The sequence below is a fragment of the Phoxinus phoxinus genome (assembly GCF_949152265.1).
Source record: "Phoxinus phoxinus genome assembly, chromosome: 3".
NCBI lineage: Eukaryota > Metazoa > Chordata > Actinopteri > Cypriniformes > Leuciscidae > Phoxinus > Phoxinus phoxinus.
In genome coordinates this window covers 4135368-4153501 of record NC_136878.1, presented here as the reverse complement: position 1 = coordinate 4153501, position 18134 = coordinate 4135368, and the positions used below count along the sequence as shown (strand labels likewise).

The 18134-nt window shown below is 38.4% G+C and overlaps 1 protein-coding gene across 1 annotated transcript; it reads right to left on the bottom strand.

Moving 5' to 3' along the window:
* Window positions 1–4697: 4697 nt before the first annotated feature.
* LOC306996104 (cytosolic phospholipase A2 gamma-like) lies at window positions 4698–17888 on the bottom strand. Its single transcript, XM_079608234.1, has 15 exons — window positions 17666–17888; window positions 16078–16103; window positions 15752–15860; window positions 15490–15632; window positions 15183–15384; window positions 14386–14488; window positions 14167–14307; window positions 11004–11069; window positions 10875–10916; window positions 10653–10784; window positions 9638–9781; window positions 6649–6726; window positions 6399–6553; window positions 5322–5487; window positions 4698–5240 (listed from the first exon to the last, which is right to left on the bottom strand). The coding sequence occupies exons 2-15, from the start codon at window positions 16101–16103 to the stop codon at window positions 5074–5076; spliced, it is 1674 nt and encodes a 557-aa protein (XP_079464360.1). The 5' UTR covers window positions 17666–17888; the 3' UTR covers window positions 4698–5073.
* Window positions 17889–18134: the final 246 nt, after the last annotated feature.

Sequence of the window (18134 nt, the reverse complement as noted above, 5' to 3'; positions counted from 1 at the left end):
GTAATATTATAAGAAAACATGGAATTAGTTTCCACTGTTATGCTGATGACACTCAATTATATATTTCATCACGACCAGTTGAAAACACTAAATTATCTAAATTGACAGAGTGTGTTAAAGATATAAAATATTGGATGACTTGTAATTTTCTTCTATTAAATTCAGATAAAACGGAGGTATTACTGATTGGTCCAAAAAACTGCCCACAAAACCTCTTACAATATAACCTTGATCTAGAAGGATGTCCTGTTACTTTAGCCTCTACAGTAAAAGATCTGAGTGTTATACTAGACTGCAACTTGTCTTTTGAAAATCATATTTCAAATGTTACAAGAACAGCCTTTTTCCACCTTAGAAACATTGCTAAGCTACGTAACATGCTATCTGTTTCTGATGCAGAAAAGTTAGTTCATGCATTCATGACCTCGAGACTAGATTACTGTAATGCTTTATTAGCTGGTTGTCCTGCATCCTCAATAAACAAGCTACAGTTAGTCCAAAATGCAGCTGCTAGAGTTCTTACTGGGTCAAGAAAATAGGATCATATAACACCAATTTTATCATCTCTACACTGGTTACCTATTAAGTTCCGTATCAATTACAAAGTATTGCTACTGGCCTATAAAGCCCTAAATGGTTTAGCTCCTGTGTATTTAAGGGATCTTCTATCCCCCTACAATCCACCGTGCTCTTTGAGATCGCTAAATTCGAGGCTTCTGGTCGTACCTAGGATATCTAAGTCCACTAAAGGAGGGAGGGCGTTTTCACATTTAGCTCCTAAACTGTGGAATAGCCTTCCTGATATTGTTCGAGGCTCAGTCTCGCTCTCCCAGTTTAAAACTAGATTAAAGACGCATCTCTTTAGCCAAGCATTCACATAATGCATCTCATAACTTTTATACTTCAGGTAAATCAGATCAAATGCATTCATATTATAAGCAGCAGCTACGCTAATTATTTCCCATCTGCTTTTTTGCTGTTATCGTCCCGAGATAAATAGAGTTTGCCAGCTCCAGTTATGTATCCAGCCTCTCATGTAGACTTCAGATGCCCCAACGCCTGTGAAGAGACGACTCGACGCCTGTGAAGAGACGACTCGACACCTGTGAAGAGACGACCCGACGCCTGTGAAGAGACGACTCGACACCTGTGAAGAGACGACCCGACGCCTGTGAAGAGACGACTCGACGCCTGTGAAGAGACGACTCGACGCCTGTGAAGAGACGACTCGACACCTGTGAAGAGTCGACCGGACGCCTGTGAAGAGACGACCCGACGCCTGTGAAGAGACGACTCGACGCCTGTGAAGAGACGACTCGACGCCTGTGAAGAGACGACCCGACGCCTGTGAAGAGACGACTCGACGCCTGTGAAGAGACGACTCGACGCCTGTGAAGAGACGACTCGACGCCTGTAAAGAGACGACTCGACACCTATGAAGAGACGACCCGACGCCTGTGAAGAGACGACTCTACGCCTGTGAAGAGACTCGAGGCCTGTGAAGAGACTCGAGGCCTGTGAAGAGACGACTCGACGCCTGTAAAGAGACGACTCGACACCTATGAAGAGACGACCTGACGCCTGTGAAGAGACGACTCGACGCCTGTGAAGAGACGACTCGACGCCTGTGAAGAGACGACTCGACGCCTGTGAAGAGACGACTCGACGCCTGTGAAGAGACGACTCGACGCCTGTGAAGAGACGACTCGACGCCTGTGAAGAGACGACTCGACGCCTGTGAAGAGACGACTCGACGCCTGTGAAGAGACGACTCGACGCCTGTGAAGAGACGACTCGACGCCTGTGAAGAGACGACTCGACGCCTGTGAAGAGACGACTCGACGCCTGTGAAGAGACGACTCGACGCCTGTGAAGAGACGACTCGACGCCTGTGAAGAGACGACTCGACGCCTGTGAAGAGACGACTCGACGCCTGTGAAGAGACGACACGACGCCTGTGAAGAGTTGACCGGACGCCTGTGAAGAGACGACTCGACGCCTGTGAAGAGACGACACGACACCTGTGAAGAGACGACCCGACGCCTGTGAAGAGACGACTCGACGCCTGTGAAGAGACGACTCGACGCCTGTGAAGAGACGACCCGACGCCTGTGAAGAGACGACTCGACGCCTGTGAAGAGACGACTCGACGCCTGTGAAGAGACGACTCGACGCCTGTGAAGAGACGACTCGACACCTATGAAGAGACGACCCGACGCCTGTGAAGAGACGACTCGACGCCTGTGAAGAGACGACTCTACGCCTGTGAAGAGACTCGAGGCCTGTGAAGAGACGACTCGACGCCTGTAAAGAGACGACTCGACACCTATGAAGAGACGACCTGACGCCTGTGAAGAGACGACTCGACGCCTGTGAAGAGACGACCCGACGCCTGTGAAGAGACGACTCGACGCCTGTGAAGAGACGACTCGACACCTGTGAAGAGACGACTCGACGCCTGTGAAGAGACGACTCGACGCCTGTGAAGAGACGACCCGACGCCTGTGAAGAGACGACCCGACGCCTGTGAAGAGACGACCCGACGCCTGTGAAGAGACGACTCGACGCCTGTGAAGAGACGACTCGACGCCTGTGAAGAGACGACCCGACGCCTGTGAAGAGACGACCCGACGCCTGTGAAGAGACGACTCGACGCCTGTGAAGAGACGACCCGACGCCTGTAAAGAGACGACCCGACCCTTTGAAATTCAGGTGTACGCAATACCTGCCTCTTGATAAATGCTGCGGCTGAAAACGACCGTCATTAGATTAACACGCCCCTATATATTCACGTCTCCGCCTCCCCCACGCCCTCATTTTACGCCATGGACACACGGAAGACGGCAAATAGGAGAAACTTCTCCAGTGGAAATCCAGTTTAAATCGCTGGTTGGTTGAGCAAATTACCTATCACAATGCATTATTTTACAGCACGTGTTTTGAAACTGTTAGCGTTGAATTTCGCATGACGTCACATGTAATGGGGTGTACAATAGTGATGATGATGTGAATAATTGCATGACAATTTGTAATATTCTTCTTATTAGTATTATGATTTTGATTATTAATGACGCTTATTATTATTTAAAAGAAGAAGAATGTCATTTTAATTATTTTGTCAGTCAGAATTATTTTTTGGTCATTGAAAGCCTTTCATTACTGAACCCAGTCCGTGCGCACCTGCCGGGCTTAACTCACAAAAATAAACACTGCCGTTTATAATTTCTATGTTGTTGTTTTTTTACAGTGGGTCATAATATATCATATCTTTAGTTTGTCAGAGCATTTTGTGGTGTTAGGAATTGTTTTTCTGCGCATTTCAGCACTAACTCAAAACGTGCGTACATGTACACCACCTCCTGAGCTGGCGTAGGATTTGAGCGTGCCGTACGCCAACGTCCATATTGATAAATCGCAAAGTCACCGTGGTTTTGGGTGTACGCCAGGTGTACGCTGGAAATTTGGTGTGCGCACTTTTCATAAATGAATGCCATTGTCACCAGGCCAAACTGTATTGTTTATTTACTGGAATAGACTGGTTGAAGGTTTCTTATGGAAGGCCATCTAGACTTTACCAAACCCATATTTATTGGTAAATAAAATAAAGGAAATAAGTTTCAAAATCTTACACGGGTTCTATCCAGTAAATCATTTTCTTGTTAAATTTAAAAAGGATATTGATCTGAACTGTTCTTTTTGCAATACATTGGCTGAAACTTTTGGAAAGATTTATCTAGATTTGTCATTTACAATTTTTTCTTTGTGTTTAGAAAAAGTTATATTTGGTTTTAATAATATTTCCTTTTATGTTGGGGAATATTATTAAAACACACACACAAACACACAAACAGAGTCACACAAACACACACACAAAGCCCTGAATGTGCAGCAATGTATATTTGGAAAAATATTCATGAAATACATAAATTATACATGAAATTAGGGGAGAATAAGTCAATGAAATGATGATCAAAATGAGCATTTGTGATACAAGATTAAAAGACTATACAATAAATAATAATTCAATAGCCTACTGTATGTAAAAAATACTATTATTTAACCTTAAAAAAACTCACTTTAACCCCCACATGCTTAATGATCTTCACGAAAAACATGTTGAATGACTGCTGATTTCTGCAGTTATACCTTATTTTCTTTGCTTTCTAATTTCAAAGAAAGAATCTGTAAAATCTTACATAATATTTTATGTAAAATGACATACAATTTTAAATATACAATTTTATTTTTAAAAAAACATAAAATTGATGTAAAACCAAAATACAAGCAATTACCTGTAAATGTAATAGTGGACTTTGAAATTACAGCAAATATCTGTATAATGACATTTCACTGTATAATGACAAAACGGTAAAATTCTGTAAAAAGAAATTGACCCTTACCTGTAAAATGACACTTTTTTTTTTACAGTGCAGTAAATAAATGTAAACAGCCATTCTAGTACTGAACTCTGCTAAGGTCTAGGTCAGACATTTCTAATTGACCACCCACTTCAAATGTGTCTAAAATCATTAAGTGATAAAGGGTTATTCATTTATTATAGTAGCTAATGTGTTTTAGTATGGCTGGAGCTCTGGATTGACCAATCAGCATCCAGGACCACAACTATCAGCTTAGTAATAATGAGCATTTGTGCTGTTTGCTATGATACCAAATGAACAGGACAAAACCTTATTTTTCAAGAGCACTTTATTAATTCATTGGAACAGAAACAATAACTGACAGGAATACAATATTTGTCAAAGTAGCTAATACAATATTTTGCTGATTTTCTTATTAATGATCATCCGTTAATAAAGGTCAATCATGAAGAAATGGATTGAAACATGCAGAAACATTTTTAACAAACAGAAATGAAGCACAAACTTTACCAACCTCTGATTATCACATTTCACACAAATCAAATTTTTCAGAAAAAGTAATAATGCCTATCACTTTTAAGTGATTATTAAAGAAATGCAATTTATTGTTAAATCATCTATGTAGTTCAGTTTAGTCTGTATTTAGATTGTTATAAGTTGTGTGTTAAGTAACACAGTGTTAAATTTAGTCATGTTAGCGACTGAATCTTTTTTGCTCAACGATCTCACGAATCTCTTTCACCACTTTTGCTTTATTGTTTGTGATGTTTTTTCCAGCGACCTCCATAAGATCAGTGATCATCTCAGCGCTGTAAGGACCTTGAAACGTGCAATATTTGTTCCTCCAGGCCTCAATTTTATCTGAAGAAACAGTGACACACTTAAATTAGAACACAGTTGATATGTCAGTTTTATTCAGGATATTGTAAGATCATAACTTGCCTCCACAGTTGACCACATTAAAGAGAGGGATGTGAATCACGGTTGGAACGTATTTGCCTTTGAACACATAGAAGTCCTTCGGGTTCTTTGGGTCTTCACCATCAGTGTTGACCTCAGGGAAAGGGATGTTTCGTTCTCTGCACGTCTTGGCAGCGTCCTTCACTGTCTGCAGTGGAAAATAATAATAATAATAAGTTACATTTATATAGCGCTCTTTCCGAGACCTTAAAGCGCTTTACATAAAGGGGGAATCTCCTCAACCACCACCAGTGTGCAGCATCACCTGGATGATGCGACGGCAGCCATATTGCGCCAGAACGCCCACCACACACCAGCTTACTAGTGGAGAGGAGACAGTGATGAAGCCAATCAGTATATGGGGATGATTAAGAAGCCATGATGGACAGAGGCCACTGGGCATATTTTTGCCAGGATGCCAGGGTTACACCCCTACTCTTTTTCAAAGGACATCCTGAGATTTTGAATGACCACAGAGAGTCAGGACCTCGGTTTAACGTCTCATCCGAAGGACGGCGCTCTTTGGCAGTAGTGTCCCCGTCACTACACTGGGGTGTTAGGACCCACACAGACCACAGGGTGAGCGCCCCCTACTGGCCCCACTAACACCTCTTCCAGCAGCAACCTGGTGTTCCCAGGAGTCTCCCATCCAGGTACTGACCATGCTCAGCCCTGCTTAGCTTCAGTGGGCAACAGTCTTGGGCTACAGGGTGATATGGCTGCTGGATATGCATTGAAAAATGCATTTGAAAAGCATTGCAAATCACTTTATTAAAAGTGGAAGTACTTCCAGGGGTTCATGTGTAAGCCGAGAAACTGACACTGACAGATGAATGGGAATGCTAACGGATAGCTCACTCCGGGTATTACATTTTCTTTATATATACCACATAAAGATGGAGAAATTAAAACATTTAAATGGTGTTCTTTCCCCAAATGATAAAAAACATGAATGATGAATGATGATTGAATTTACATTTCTCGGAGAACTATTCCTTTAAATTAGCTGATATGAGAGTATGTGTGCATTATTATATTAGAGATAATTATATATAATACCGTGAAAGGATCACCATCACTGAAATCCAGGGAAATGATGAGGTCAATGTCTCTCTCTTTTCTCAGCACTGAGAAGTAGGGTGAGTTGAGCAACAGTCCAGCGTCTTCATAGTCCCTTCTTTCACTTTTCAGTAGAGCGGGGGGCACTGCTTCATCTGACAGTTTATGAGTGAGAGATCACAAATGAGTCACACTGAGTCATGTTTACGATTCACATTGAAATGCCAGTTATCAGCAAGTCTCTTCTCACCTGTCATGTTGTGGAGAAAGTCATATTTCCTGCCCCAGATCCACTGAGCCATGCATCTACAAATGCTGTAGCAAAGATCTGTGCAACAAATACACTTTTTAAAATAAAGTTTCTTCAGTGGTTCTTTGGACAGTCTTTGTGACTTTCTTGACTTGACTAAGGTTTTTTAGAGATTCAGGAAGTTCTTGATGTTTCATCTTGAGATTAGTGTTTTGTTTTAGTTTTAGCTTTAAAGAACTAGTACATAGATGGTTTTGTAAAGAAAAGAAAATGTTATTGGAAATCCAAAAGTTTTGTTTCTAAAAAATGCTGGGTTGTTTCAACCCAATTTTGGGTAAAATATGGACAAACCCAAACGTTGGGTTAAAAATGTAATGTAAAAATTTAACCCAACGGCTGGGTTTCTCCATATTTTACCCAAAATTGTGTTGAAACAACCCAGCATTTTTTAGAGTGTACGGTTTTTAAAACGAGGATATCACAAAATGTGTGAATGTTGGTGCGTTTGTGCCATACCAGAAATAGGAAAAATATTTTAAGAATATCAAAAATCATCACCGTACTTACATATTTCAGACATGACACACAACAAGTGTTTCGCATATCAACCCTAGACTCCTCGTGGACACAAAACAAATGTACAGCGTGACCCGTATAGTCCGATTCATGAACAAATCACTCAAATTAACTATGAGCTGGTTCTTTTATTGCATTATTCAGACTCACTTTTGAATCAGTCCGATAATTATTTTACTGATAAACATGTAAAGCACCAAGAAAGAAAATTTGTATTCTCTCTTTACCTGTATTCCTCACACACTTGTTTTTATAGCTTGCCACAACAATCCTTATGCTAATGCGATGAATCTAATAAGTAGCCCTCGCTCTATCTAATAATATGGCAAGGAAAATAAAAATGTTAACCAAAAGAAAGACCAAATGCAGTTTTTTTCTTCACTACAATGTGTTTAGCGGTTCTCGAGATAAATTATATATAATTACCACTCTAGGGTCCTAGTATGAGAAAGTTTAGCCATTAAATCACACTGGCTCAAACTGGATGCTCAGATACACCTATTTAAAATATGAAAATGTTTTGTTGGGTAAAGTGGCTTATTCATTAATGTAGGATTTGAGGGCGAACCAATCACAAATTAATCCTCCAGGTGATTCGTTCAAACATAATTCCACACAGAACTCAACACTCCAGACCTCAAATCACCAATCCAGAAGCATCAAATCCAGGCTCAGGTCAGTCTACACTAGCCAACGAAAAACCCCAGTAAGAACTTTATGGCCATGCAAGCTTCAAAGAGATGAACCCTACTAAAGGAAGAATGTTGTCAGAGTCAGATAGTTTGGAAAAGACTGATTGCTTCAGAGATGTCACGGCTCGGCACCCAACAAGATAACGGCAGAGGTTGTTTGATCCCAAGACAAAGGATTTAAAACAGACCTCCTTCTTCGTAAGGACCTCTGAATGAGGTCCTCCAAAACCACTGAGACTGAGACTTTAAATATAAAAATACATAAAATCATCCCAAAACAATTCTTGACGAACTTATAATCAAACATCGTTCAAATACATAATTATATATTGTGTCTACAACCTCTGTATGTGTCTATTATGCTCAGATCACATGAGCATATAAATCATGTAATTGTTATAACTATTAGATGTTTGAATAAAAGGGTGTCTTGTTTCCTATCAGTACGATCATATAATCTTAATTCAAAAGATGGCTTGATTGAAATCTGTGTAATATAATAGAATCTTATAATAGGAATCATGTCTAAACTGTACCCTCTGTACTCTGCTCGAGCTGCAGAGTGAAAGGATCACAGATAACGCATGATTTATGATGAGAGGTAGTGTATAGTGTATGTAGGTAGTGTAGCCTCTCAAATAAAGACAGTGTCTAATTGGTCAACTCATACAGGAGGCAGGACCAACATTTTGAGTTTAAAATCTTAGGACCCGGACAAAGATTCGGAGAAGACCGTTTTTAGCAGAAGAGTAGATTTACACCAGACAGACAAGTAACCATGTAGACACGTAACCATGTAAACCCAAATCAAGATCAGAAGAAAACGGGTTTAAACAGCTTCATTCAAGCCATCTAACTACTCGTCTCACTTTTCTTTCTTTTCTTAGTTTTCTTTTCTTTTCCTTTGAGAGTCTCGGTTCTAAACTAAGTTTTGCTGCAAAGTTTCGTTTAAACGACTCGACTGCAAAGCCGCTTCCAACTTCAAAGACTTTCCATCTATCCGCCAACACACCACGTGATTGGCCACCCAAGACATATATACAGGCACGAGGAGACCGCCAGCTAATCAACAAACCTGGGAAACCCCCGTTTACACCAACAAAAGGAATCCCCAAAGGAACGCAAAGACAAGCAAGTAGCCTCCAGACTCTTAACTGAACTGGTGCATTGATATAAATGTAGTAACCCACCTAAGAAACAATAGAAGGGTTAAATTAAGGATTGATGGTTCGTTCAAGTCATGTCTTATAAGTGCATATAGAAACTTGGGATTTCATAATCTCATGCTTAAAACTCATTCTTTCCTCACTCGCTTTCTTTCTGCAACTCGTATGAATGTGTGTGTGCGTGTGTGATTGCGTTAGATATTAGTTATACGTGTTAGAATAATCAATAGTCTTGCTTGTATTCTAAAGATAATTGTTCTTGTGTTATGTGCTTACGAATTTAATTTCTTAAACTGCTGATCTAAGTTACCTTGCTAATAAATAGTGTTTTCACTATAGTTTGGATATTTATATCCGCTGCACAGCTGATAGTTACGGCCCGTTTAAATGAACGATGAACGAGTCATTTGCTCAGCCGTATAAATGATTATTTTAAAGATTCCCTATAAATTACTTAATTCCTTTTGAGCTAAATTTACCTGTCTGACCCCTTACATACTGAATACATATTGAAAATCAAAAGTGAAATGCATTGTATATATCAGTTCAACCTACCGAATGGCCAAAAACTGAACCGAACACTCAAATTCTTGCATACGTCCAAGGTGAACTGCTTCATATACAGTTTTGCAGCTTCTTTATCAGTGACATCCAGTTTCTCCACTGGAAAAATCAGCTTACTTTTGTCTGGAGCGAGGTCTGTAAAAAGAGGAGAACATAACGGAGTTATTCTTATCTGACAACATATAATTATAGTTTTCCAGATTAATCAGCTTCATCATGTTTGTTGGCAGCATCCTGAGCTTACTAATGTAATATAGTGTGTGTGCGCATATAAAAACCACACATATTTGCATTTGAATTATCATCAGTAAACTCACTGAAAGAGATTCTGGAGTCTGGAGAGTGAATTCTCAACTTCCCCGTCAAATTTCCCGTCTGCAGGGGTTCGATTCAACCCGAATTTTAATTTATTGCACAAATTAAAACCTCAGACACAGGGTTGATATTTTTGCATGTTGCCATTGAAATTTTCGCTGTTTAATGGTTTGTTTTTCATAATATTTTTACTTTTTACATTTAGCTGGAAATCCATTAAATATCTGTCTCATAATAATATCTACAATTCATTTTAAACATATAGGGCCTATTTGAATTGAAATAGTCTTTCAAAAATATATATTTTTTTATTCTTAATTAAGTGTCAATAAACAGCAGGTTCCTGTTGTAGATTACATATTTAATTTGACATGAACTTGCTGTGAGAGACATACTGTACTGTCCAGTCAATGGGTTGTATTGTTGTGCACTCTGTGTCAGTCATTCAGCCGATAAAACAAGAGGACAAAAACTCTTGAAAACATGCACTGTGGACATTAGCCGTGATCTGACAGTATAACCACTGAACAGTTTGTACGTCTGTCCCCCATTTTCATTTTCATTGGCATCAATATTAAATATATTTGTTGGGCAATAACAGTGGAAATGTTCAATAACCTTTCTTTGTTTGTTTGTGTCTTCTCAAAAAAATTAACCCTTATATATAAATTCTAGCTTTAAAAAGGTTTACCGGCCACTGTTGTTCTGATGGATTTCTCAAGAGCAGAAGGATCTTTGCCCTCCAAAACACAGAGATTCATGTCCACAAGGTCCAAGAGCACCTGGAAACACTTGGAGTCTGGATCTTCTGAATGAAACATACCTGAACAAACATGAAAACACTGAGAAATGTTTTATCAAATATTTTACCACATTACTTATCAATAAATAAATGCAACAAGAAATGGTTTACCTTTCCCCAATCCCTCAAGGCATCTTAAACCATTAAAGAGATCTGGAAGGGAAAAACAGAGTTCATATGACAATGATTTGACTGTCAGTTTTAGGCAGAACTGAATCTTCAGAACAAATGCAGCTGCACCTTTTATCTTTTGCCAGAGGAATTTCACAATCTCTTCTCCATCAGCTAAAGCGCTGCCGCACAGACCTGCAGAAAACACAATATCAGCAACAAACAGGAAGATTAAAATAAATAGAACAAAAGCCTATAATTTTTTTTTAGATAAAATATGTATATATAGTATTATATAACAGTTTGCTGTGACCAGATTAGGTAAGGTGGAGTAAATGGGAATAGGAGCAGGCTTCACTCAATGATTGGACATAAACTTTAAGAGTGCTGGCCTGAATTATTAGAATATATAAAACAGGAGAGAGGCCGCAATTGTCAGGGGTGTATGCAGGCGGAAGAAGAGGAGGACAGCAGAGGGCTTCAATGCAAGAGTTTAATTCCAAACTATAATCCAAAAAGGTATAAACAGGCAGATATAACCTACACATACAACTAAATACAATTAACAGCTAACAAGGACAGACTGAACAGAGGAAACTAAATACAGACACAAATCACAAAAGATGAGGTGAGTAAGCTACAGGTGACACGGATGAACAAGACGATAAACAGGTGGGTAATGAGGAAGTGAGTTCAGGTGTGAAGACACAAGGGATTCTGGGAAGTGTAGTGCAGACTAAGACAGACAGGTGCAGACGAAGACTGTGACAGCACTATGCATAAATTGTTTTATTTGCACACAAGGTGGAGTAAGAAATCTCATTTCTAAATATTTATTGAATAATTATGCTTGATTTTTCATCTGAACATTTGTGACATTTATTTCATCAGAAGAGTTTTGAGGTTAAAGGATAATTTTGTATTATTATTATTTATTTTGTCATTGGATAGGCCTATCTGTAACGATGTATGCAGGGAAGCTGAAAACAGAAGACTCAGGTTCTCACAAAACACCAATAAGTTTAATTCTTACTAGGCAAGCAAACAGGCAGTGCAAACACATCTAAACATAACAGAGACTGGACAAAGAGTGAGGGAAATGGTGAGGCTTAAATAACAAACTGAAACGAGCTAATAGAATGACACACAGCTCAAACCAATAAACTAATAATGACGGTAATCATGGAAAATGAACAAAGGCGGGAAACTGAACAAAGGGACAGGTGAAACTCAGACATGAACAAAACAGGGAAACATGACAATATCATTGATCTGGGAATTGATTTAATCTTGAAAATTAAAGGTTTTTATGTCAGTTTGTTAATTGGGGATACTTAACGCATTTACATTACGTTCACATTACTTCTCAAGAGCAGGCATTTCTGTAATAATTCCATGGTTCTATATGATCTGTTTGTAAACATATGCATAAATATCATAAAATGATTCATGGAACAGAAACTGTTAGCAGTCTCAGTGAGTTCGATTCATGGTAACACAAAGCACAAAAACAAAATGGGTGCACTATTACTAATATGTATCAATGAATCATCAATGCATGCATATTAGTGCACCTACTCCTATTAGTGGGCCTCCTCATAAGTGTTACCCATGTTAGTTATATGATGCAATGACCAGTTCAACACTGCTGCAGTTCATATTTACAGTTTTCTCTGCATAATGTTCATTATTAGGGACAATAAAACTGATTATTTGTCCGTTTTTGTCAGTTTGAGTGAGTTTAAATTGTATATCGATAGATTGTTTATCTGAGCACTGCTCTAATTGATGAAATTTGACATTTTAACACATTAGTTGACCTCTCAGTAATCTAGCCAGTAGTGGTATTTATGTAGCACTTTATAGTTAATGTTTATCTTTAGATAATAAATAGTTAGACTATAATTGCAGTTAGATAATGTGAGCAACACTTCAACAGCAACCATAACCAGATGCTAGACTCAGGACTCCGGACTGATCAGCCCGGTTCGGCCTTTTCTGTTTGTGTTTTGTGGTTGTGTGCTTCTGTTTGTTATGTTCACCATATGTGCTCTTTTGTTTGTCATGTCTTTACCCCCTCGTTTCCTTTTCATTAGTTCCCTTGCCTCACCAGTTATCTCTTATTGCCCTCTGAATTTGTTGCCCTATTTATTTCCCTCATGTGTGCTGAAATACATTCCCAAATTTGGCAAGGACACAACTTACAGTGCTATGCATAAGTTTAGACACCCATGCTAAAGTTGACTAAAAAGAGGAATAAAAAATCATCCTTTGGAAATTGAACTTAATGCCTTAATTTAAAAAAATAGGAAAAATCCAACCTTTAAGGACACCAATTTTCTTTGTGAATGAATAATGTATCGTAAATAAATAAATTTTCTTCCTTAAAATACAGGGTGCATAAGTTTGGACAACCCTATGTTAAATTCCCATAGAGGCAGGCAGATTTTTATTTTTAAAGGCCAGTTACTTCATGAATCCAGGATACTATGCATCCTGATAAAGTTCCCTTGGCCTTTGGAATTAAAATAGCCCCACATCATCACATATCCTTCACCATACCTGGAGATTGGCATGGAGTACTTTCCATAAGATCATCTCTCAATGCAAATCAAACCAGCTGTTAGGCTAACTGAAATAAAACCATGCCAATCTCCAGGTATGGTGAAGGATATGTGATGATGTGTATCTGTATGTCCCTATTTTGGACTCTTAACCCTATTTTGGAAATTTAAATGAACACTTATCCGAAACCTGGCGCCACCCCGCAACAGGTAACAAATATGATTTGGTGTAAGAGGCTATTCCGTTAGCTATTTAATTGGTCTGACAGGATTTGACTATTTAACTATTTAGTCAAAATATATACATTTACATGGAACATTTGATTTAGTATTTTACATACATGAATGACATACATTTAAAGAAATAAATCATTAAAAGTATCACATGTATTTTAGATATTCTACAAAAATCAGATGATGGGGATAAGTTTACCCCAGGTGGCTTCTTGCCCTATAGGTAGGCTGTTGGTTTTCCCTATTAGTGAGGCAATATGGTCCTGTTTGTTCAATTTTGAGCAATTTACAAATGTTTTCACCCCACCCCCCACCCCCCCTATTGGACTTGAGAAAACTCCTCTCTAAATACTCAATGTGCAGTTGAAATTGATGTCTAAACAATTTTTTAACATTTATACTCATAATGTTATTGTTTTGACTTGGAAATGAGCAACTACTAGAGACCTGATCACCGGCTGATCACAGAAACTATCGATCTATTAGTTTGTTACCTTGCAGGTACAGCATGTCAATTTCAGGCTGCTTCTTGATCATAGAGCCTTTTTCAAACTGACTGCCAAAGTTGGAGACTCCCACAAATGCTCCAGTGAGAGAATAACCGGCTTCATGTGGAGAGAACTCGAACCAGGGGTCTGCAGACAGAAACACATCTATATAACAGCCGACACAAGCACATTAACTCTGTATTTCTTTCACAAAAACACACAGACCTCCTTCATTGTTCTGTTTGCATTGCTTGTCGGTCACTGTGTAGATGGGAAACTGGTCTTTACTCTGTTGGTTCCAATACTTTGTGAATGGTTGTTCATCGATCTATAGAGAACGTTATTATAGTGGAGACCGAGACAATTAGAACATTATTAAGAAAAGTATGTATAGTAAAGGCTTTCACTGTAAAAAGGAAACAATTTCATTTTGGGTTCCTTAGATCGCCACACTGGTGGAACCCTCTGAAGAGGAATGTCTCTGAAGAACTTATAAAATGTCCATATGTTCCTGCAAGAACTCTAAAGACAGTCAACAGTTCCTCCAGTGACCTCATCATAAAGAAAAGGCTTTGAGACAGTTTAAATATACTGAGGTTCCTTGAGTTCACAACAGGATATTATGGGTTCTGCCAGAACCAAAAATGGTATATGGACTTTACAAAGAGAGAACATGTTTAAGGTAAATTTCACCACAATTTCATTCAGGTATTTTTTTACAGTTCACTTACTTATTTGTTTAGCGATCTATAAGTGTACAATCTAAAATGTATAATCTTATATTATAAAATTAGATTATAGATCCCATATTCCGATTTTTTGCATGTATATTTCCTATACCAGAGCAGGTATATTTGTAGAACTGTAATCTAAACAAGGTTACAATATTGTTGCTATTAAATACTTATATTACAATCTATTAAAAATATGCAACAAATAACTTGTTTACCTGAAAGTGATCACCTCATCATAAATAAGTCACGTGAGTCATGAAGGCTGTGTTATGATGAATAGTTACAGACCTCTTTCACATATGTTGTGACGACCATCGCTGCCCAGAAGTCAGTCAAGCTGAAGATGTCTTTCTCATAGTAATATTTCTTCAGTTTGGCAAATGAATCTCCCCAGCTGACTGCAGGACCGCCGAGTCTCTGGATGATCTTGTCTTTCACAGACTCTAGTTTGGTGGACCAGTCTGGCTCCTGATATAAGGAGGCCATGCACCTTCAGAGGAACAACATACTGCTGTCATTTATGACATTCACCACATCTCTACCTGTGTGTGTGTGTGTGTGTGCATCTTTGTTTGTTCTTTCTCAGGGTGTGTACCAGGTAGATCCAGAGACTCCGCTCAGATAAAGGACACAGTCCAGAAGATCTGCTTTCTGGAGCTGAACCAGGGATCCCAGCAAACCCACCATGGCTCTTTCTCCTCCTCCAGAACCCAGTAATGCAATGTTTGGCACTTCATCCTGAAACACACACCGTTTAATTTGCAAACATTTGATGTTAAGCAGCTACAAAAAAACATTTAATAGGTTATTTCAAGAAGGTATATCCAGGAAAACATATAAAGTATAAGATGTTTTACCACACTGCAGTGTATCCCATTGTTCTGCAGGCTTTGTTGAACAGTATTTCTCCTGTCGACTCTAAACTTCTCCTCATTCTTATTCAGAGAGTGTTCGATTCTCACCTCACTGTTGCAGCGACAGACAGACCATGAACATCATCATCACACACTGCTATATTGGATTTCATATTCTTTATTTGAATACAATTTAGTCTAATGTTCATTTTGAACTTTTATTCTGAGATTTATCCATATTGTCATAGACTTTAATTGTGTAAGTAATGCAGCAGTATATGTAATGAAGTGCACTGCTTTAATATAGGGATCTGAGCCGGATTACATACCTTCCCTGGAGTTTGAATGAACTCATCTATAAAACAGTAGAATTAATCAGTTAATCAAAATAGCAAAATATATATATATATATATATATATATATATATAAATATAGCTGCAAGCAGTGATTGCGGGCCCAAGCCGGTGCCACCGCCAACCTTTAGTGTAATGGTGCCCTCCATCACTGCTTGCAGCTATATATATATATATATAAAACAGATCAGACAAGTAATATTCACTGTCTTGTCACTTAAATATATATATGTATATATATATATGCATACACACACACACACACACACTTAAAAAAATATGTATGTATATTCTTTTTTCCCCCTATTTTTAACATATATATTATTATATATATCATTTTTGGATGCTAAACTATTCTTTATTAGAGGCTTTGTACTTCGCTCACGTTCCAATATTGAAAAATTATCCTCTTCACATGAGCAAAAATGTGCTTTGAAACATCACAGTGGAGCGGTGCTTACTGTAAATGGTACGAACTGTACAACTGACTATTTAAACAGAGCAGTGTAATTTTTGTATGTTAGGTTGACTATTTTATTATTATATTTTATTAAGGCTATAATGAACATGCTGCGATGTCAAGATTACAATGCTGAAATGCACTGCGTGTGCGTGTAAGTGTGTGTGTGTGTGTGTGTGTGTGTGTACGAGGCTCGATCGAACAATGGAGACATAAAAACATACTCCGTCATTTTGTTCATACAGGACATCATTCAAACTGCAAAGTGTTTCCTTATGTACACTCGCAATAAAACACATTGTGCTTTTGTTAAACTATAAACTCTTGTCAAACACACACACACACACACACACACACACACACACACACACACACACACACACAGAGCACCTGCCACACCCAGGTAACAGCTTCAGCCCGGCCTTAATGACCGCGGATGCTGACCCGTGTGCAAAGTTTCAAGAGTTTTCGAGCACGTTAAGGGCCCCAAAAGTGCCCGAAAGGTTGTAATAAATAATAATAAATAATCATTTGAAGAACAATAGGGCTCTGCGCCCTTTCAGGGCTTGGGCCCTAAAAATTCACAGGCGAAAAAACTGAGTAAATGTGAAAAAACGCTCACATTATACATGTCAAGGACAAGTGAATACAAACCTGGACTAATGGGCAAAAGTTTTTTAAAAAGCGACGTTAAGCTAAATATAAGTGTTTCACCTTAAAAGTTAAAAGCTGCTAAACAATTGAATATTTTAATTGCTAGTTTAGTTTCTTTTAACAATAATTAATTTTAAATAATAATAATATTATAAATAATATTTAATGGCCATAATACAGCTATTGCCACTTAAACTCCTCCAATTGAAAAATTATTTGAATGGGATGTTGATGTACGGAAATGTGAAATAATCCTGATTTTTCACCCTCATACTGATCTTGTATTTATGCACATTTGTTAGTGTGCAGATCATTATGTTATTTAATTTAAAAAGGCTGCATGGATTAATTGAATCTACTGCTGTCACAATTATAATGACATTAAGCCTTTTAATTGCCTCACTATTGCTGAAAAGACATCAGCTAAAAGCTTTAAATGATATACTCACTATTCTTGTGTAGTCTTATACGTCCTGAGAATTCACCAGCAACTCAGCAGCCGTTTTCTCTCTGACAAGGCAGAAGATGGGCCTTTTATAAGTCTCTGAAACTAAACTACATCATTAGGGGTGGAGATGGTGGCCATACATTTGTGTGCACGCACACACACACACACACACACACACACACACACACACACACACACACACACACACACACACACACACACACACACACACACACACACACACACGCACGCACGCAAAAAGTTTGACATTACTTCCTTGTGTTTACTGCATCTCACTTCACATTTGATATACAGTGCTATGCATAAGTTTAGAAATCATCTTTTGGATAAAAAATCATCTTTTGGAAATTTATCTTAATGCCTTAATTTAAAACAATGAGGAAAACTCCAACCTTTAAGGACACCAATTTTCTTTGTGAATGAATAATGTATCGTAAAAAAATAAATGT